At 33.4% G+C, this 5,137-nt stretch overlaps 1 protein-coding gene across 1 annotated transcript; it reads right to left on the bottom strand.

Annotated features, from left to right (window-relative positions):
- Positions 1–900: 900 nt before the first annotated feature.
- LOC107621042 (glucan endo-1,3-beta-glucosidase 8) lies at positions 901–2,872 on the bottom strand. Its single transcript, XM_016323089.3, has 2 exons — positions 2,498–2,872; positions 901–2,222 (listed from the first exon to the last, which is right to left on the bottom strand). Exons 1-2 carry the CDS (start codon positions 2,854–2,856, stop codon positions 1,112–1,114), a joined length of 1,470 nt encoding a protein of 489 aa, XP_016178575.1. The 5' UTR covers positions 2,857–2,872; the 3' UTR covers positions 901–1,111.
- Between the last annotated feature and the right edge of the window lie 2,265 nt (positions 2,873–5,137).

Raw genomic sequence — 5,137 nt, 5'->3', positions numbered from 1 at the left:
TTATATATGTTGGGTTTGGGCCCAACTTAGGTTCGGTCTAACTTGTTAGCGTTTTTGGTCCGTTTGGTCCAACTTTAAGCCAAAACCTTTAAAATTAGCGTTCGATTTTTTATTTTAAATTATTTTTTTGTCCTTTCAAAATAACAAATTAAATTTTTAAAATCTTATTTTACTAAAATGCGCAATATCAAACAGACTAAAGTCGATACTACTGACTTAAGCACCGGTACACATTTTTACAAAAATTTTTTACAAAAAATACTTTTTTCTATTAAAAAAAAATTTATTAAATTTAAATTTCACCTTTATTTTTTAAAGAACATTTTTATATTTTTATCCTATTTCAAACAATTAAATTATTATTTTTATTAAAACGATTTTACAAAAACAACTCCGATTCTTACATATACCATGAATGGAGGATTATTGCTCCTCAAAAGTCCTCCTTATTATTGCTAAACATTTGCCATTACAAGTTACCACGCTTCAAATTTCTCTAGCAAGCCAATCATATTCGGCGTCGTATCCTGTTAACATTCTACAAACGAATTATTTCGTCCTGGTTTCTTTCTTTCCTCACCCATTAATCTCGATAATTTTCTCTTATTGTTTCGTCCAAGTAATTTTTGTCAATATAATAATAATAAGTATATATATAAAAAGTAAACCACTTTAAAATTGGCCCTATCTTAATTTTCAATAACTATGTTATTACCAGCTTCAAATCAAAATAAACTAAACAAAAAATTTGCTAAAAAAACATTTAAAATTTAGAAAATTTAAATTGTCCACTTCCAAATTCCAAATGAAAAGATACAGAAATTAACTTAGTTAATTAACATTAGTCAATTTTAGAATTTAAATTTATAATTTAAAATTTAAAATTAACGATATCTTATTCATGATTTAGATTTAAGAAAAACAAAATAAATTTAAAAAAATTGACTGATGGAAAAAAAAAATAATTACCTAACATTACTCTTAAATAATTTCTAACAACAGTGGCAGGCATATTAAATTTTACCAAAAGCCAGCATGCTACTAAGGTGTGTACGGTGTACCACATCTTATGTTAGATGTCATAGGTGGTTGTTTTTTGTTAAGTTGTTGGTCACATAAACGTCACAAAAAATAGAGCGAAGCCAAGAAGAAGGATATGGATTATTGCATCACGTGTCTTAAGAGAAGTTGCAGCACTCTCAATGACTATCGGGAACTTACAAGTCCCTTTTGATGGATCACTTGTTACAATTTCCGCCAGTCCATCGAAATCGCATGCCTCAACGCTTTGATCCCTTGCTTGAAAGTATTGATTAAAAGCATAAGAAACATTGCCACGAATATCCAAATCGGCACAAGAACAACCATATCCTAAGCTTGTACAATCAGTATTTGCACATGCATACCCTAATGCCTCATAAACAGGACCACTGAAGTCTTTAACATCTTCGCTTAACACACACCATTGCTTCTCTAAGTATCTAACCCCTTTTGCTCCCACTGGCCATTTGTGATCTTCTCCTTTACCAGAAAAATCTACAGGGAACTTGGGCTTCCCATCGTATTCGAAAATTCCCCAATGACGCTCAAATTTCCCGGGTTCAATGTTCTTGAGATTCTCATCGAAAAGACCAAAGAGATACACATCCAAGACTCCAGGATGAAGAGGGCTTCCTTGTTGGTTTCCTAGTTTCTTAAGGAATCCATGGTAGAATCTTCTTGCTTTATCTTTGTTGGCGCTTTTGTGGCCGTCCGTCGGCCATCCAACTTCGCCAACAACGATTTTCATGTCGGAGTAGCCCTCCTTCTTTAGTGCCCAAACAAGGGTATCTACACTTGCATCAAACACATTTGTGTAAGTTGCACCCTTGTCTTCAAATGATCTACCAGCGTCAAAGAATGCCAGTTCCTCTGGAAAATTTGGATTCAAATAAAGGCTAAGGTAAGGGTATATGTTGATGAAGAAGGGTGAGTTATTGTCGTTAAGGAATTGGAGTATTTCTTTCATGACATCTTTGATGTCACTTCGAAACTGTCCGTCCGAGGGCTTGTCCGAACCTGAATCCAACACATCTGCATTCAAACACGAAGTAACCTTAACTTGCTCTGCAACTCCTGCCTTCTCAACAGCTTTCTGGATACTCTTCATTGCTGGAAATGTAGAACTTCTATACTTGTTTTCATAGCTCGCCAAGAAAGGCTCGTTTCCAACAGATATGTATCTGCATTATATTCAGGTAACGGTAATGGTAATGGAAATGGAAATGAAAACCATGCAATGCAAAAAGAATACCTAATAATGTTTATGAAAAAAAATTACAGAAAAATAACTTATAGTTTGTCAACATTAACCAACTTTAAGGTTAAAATTTATAATTTAGAATTCAATGTTAAGAATTTATTATTTAAAGTCTAAAATTTATGTTAAACAAAATAATTTTAAAAAAAATTGGCTGAAAAAATTGGTTATATAACATTACTTGATGTTTATATATACCTGATGTCGACACCACCATGTAGATGTTTGGTGAGATTTTGCTTGACCCATTGCTCAGCCTGGCCACTGTTAGAAAGTCTTTCCATTTGGTCATTAGGGATGCCAATCATGACTTCAATGCCTGAACCAGCAAGAGCACCAAGTGTCCAGGAATCTACATCGAACAATTTAACTTTCTTGATTCCGTTGTCCTTCAAGAGATCAACAACAGTATAAGGATTTATAGGGTGAGATGTCAATGCACCCCAGTTTATGCCAACATTTGACAAAGCATGTGAGCATTTTGCACTTGGTAGATGGCATTGAACTAAGACAAAGATCAAACAAGACGCCCATAGCATGCGTTTTGTTTGAGCCATGTTCTTGGTTCGAGCCAGCCCGATTACCCACTAGCCAATCAGATAACAAACACTGGCTTATATATGTATTGTTTTGAGCGTTGAATTCGGTAGACTAGTCCACAATAAGCTAAGGTGCAATGTCATGCCATGACATCGGAACCAAATATGGTTCTTGCTTAGATGTCTATACCTGGTTTTATTATCTCTCCAAATAAAGCACTCAAATAATTTGTCTACTTTTCTAATTATAACCATCAGTAATCAACCAGCTCACGTACATGTGTAAAAATACTAAATAAAGAAGGGAATAAGAGAGTACTACAAGGTGTTTTTTAGATTCTGTCCATCCAATGTTTTTTTTACAGGTATTTGATGAGAGAGAGTAATATTATTTAGAGAAATGCTAGGCATCCAAATATTTTTTAAACCAAATTTTTAACTAAATTCTCGCACGTTTCTTCTTTTTCGTATACAGATAAATTTCTTTTTTGTTATCGTCTCGTCGTCAACATCATCTAAATATTTTATGTGCATCTTTTTTTAAGGTTATTGTCGTCGTGCCACCACCATTGTTGTCGTTGTTGCTGCCATTGCTGCCTTTTTATTACTGTTGTTGTTTAATTTCTTCTTCTCTCTTTTCTTTCTCACCATCCTTTTTTATTATCATCATCATCATCCTTGTCGTCTTCATCCTCTTCTTCTCCTTTAAATGTTTAGATAATTAGAGCACGAAAATTGTAATGTACAACACATAAATATAGTGATGCACAACACAAAAATATTAGTATAAATCACAAAAAATTTTGAAGGATCACAAAAAATTATAATATTGCAATATACAAATTTTATGTATTTATATACTTTTATATCTATTCGTGTCCAAAAGAAATTGTCTCAACAAACAAATAATAAACATGTATTACAGTGTTTATGTCTTAATATATATGTCTCTCTAACTAAACCCTGCTTTAGAATAGTACTGTGTCTCTCTAACCAAATACTGCCTATTGTACGTGCGTATCATAATAAGTTTTAAGAGAATGAGTCAATGAGCTTAGATAGAACTCAGAACACTGTCACTGACCATCAATCTGATACATATAGACAAAGCAATCATCAGAAATGGATGGCGGTAAGATAAAACAGATTATGATCATGTTTGTGCTGCTGCTTTTTTCGTGTCTATGTTTGTGCTTCTTAATGGCTAATTTTAGATTCTAAAATTTCCCTGAAAGTGTTAATTGAATATTCAATACAATAAAAACAAACGTTAAAAGTAAAATGGACATACGCTATGAAGAAGCTATTTTATAACACACAAGAAAGCATTTTTTTAGAGGTATCTCCATTGCATACAATGCTTTTCCACTGAAGCAAAAAGCTGGACTTAATAATAATCACGAGGCACGTGAGAGAAATAATGTTACAAGGGCACATTCTCTAAGCATTGTACTCAATAATCTACATCTCAATGTATGCCCAAAAATCTGCAATTCTATTATTCTAAGCATCCAAATAGAATTAACAGAAGTACTTTACACCAAAAGTTGATAGAGAACGAGAATTATTCACAACGACAAAGCAGAGATGACTACAAACTAGATATATACAAATTTCAGACCAAGCAGCTTCAATTCAAACAGGTCCAAAGTCCAAACCTTCTATCTAGGTAACTAATAATTACATGGGCCTTATTCATCAAGATCTGATTCTTCATCAGTTTCTTCAAATTCACTGTTTTCCTTCCAATCATCAACAGGAAAAAACCGTTTTCATGGTAAACAAGAGTCAATTCAATACCATGAATATGATTGATTGTTTGCCATTTTCTTATAGTATTCTGCCATTGCCATATCAAATTCTGCAGGTTTTTCTGTTGCTATATCATAGTATTCAACCAAAACCATAGTTCTTTTTGCTCAGACCTAATCGAACGAGTAACTAAATAAGAAACAAACTTCAGAAATTAGTCAAAAGATTTGAAATGAACGCCAGCTGATGTCATTTTAACACAAAAAGGAGTGTCTCCTCAAAGGCACAAATTGTGTGTCACAGGGTCTAATTAAAATATAAATAAATGTTCTTGCCCAGTTTAACGAAGACGAAGAGCTCTGTTAGGAGCGTATAAACCATTTCTAATGTGACTAGCACTTTGATCACAGCCATAACAATGCAATACAGGCAAAATCAGAAAAGGAGAGGCTACATTAAACCTAAACTCATAAGTCATTGTTCTCCATTTCTCTCTGCATGCCTTGCCAATCTGAACTAACACAGGAAGGATCAATTACCAAAAGGA

Source organism: Arachis ipaensis, chromosome B10 (assembly GCF_059453495.1).
Source record: "Arachis ipaensis isolate K30076 ecotype BB chromosome B10, ASM5945349v1, whole genome shotgun sequence".
Classification (NCBI taxonomy): domain Eukaryota; kingdom Viridiplantae; phylum Streptophyta; class Magnoliopsida; order Fabales; family Fabaceae; genus Arachis; species Arachis ipaensis.
Note: the sequence above shows the minus strand (reverse complement) of the source record. Positions and strands in the feature narration are given on the sequence as shown.

Excerpts from the sequence above, each read along its gene's own strand:
- LOC107621042 (XM_016323089.3), bottom strand. The coding sequence starts at position 2,856 with ATGGCTCAAACAAAACGCATGCTATGGGCGTCTTGTTTGATCTTTGTC. Across the intron at positions 2,223-2,497 it reads CATGGTGGTGTCGACATCAG|ATACATATCTGTTGGAAACG; the intron begins GTATATATAAAC and ends AATATAATGCAG.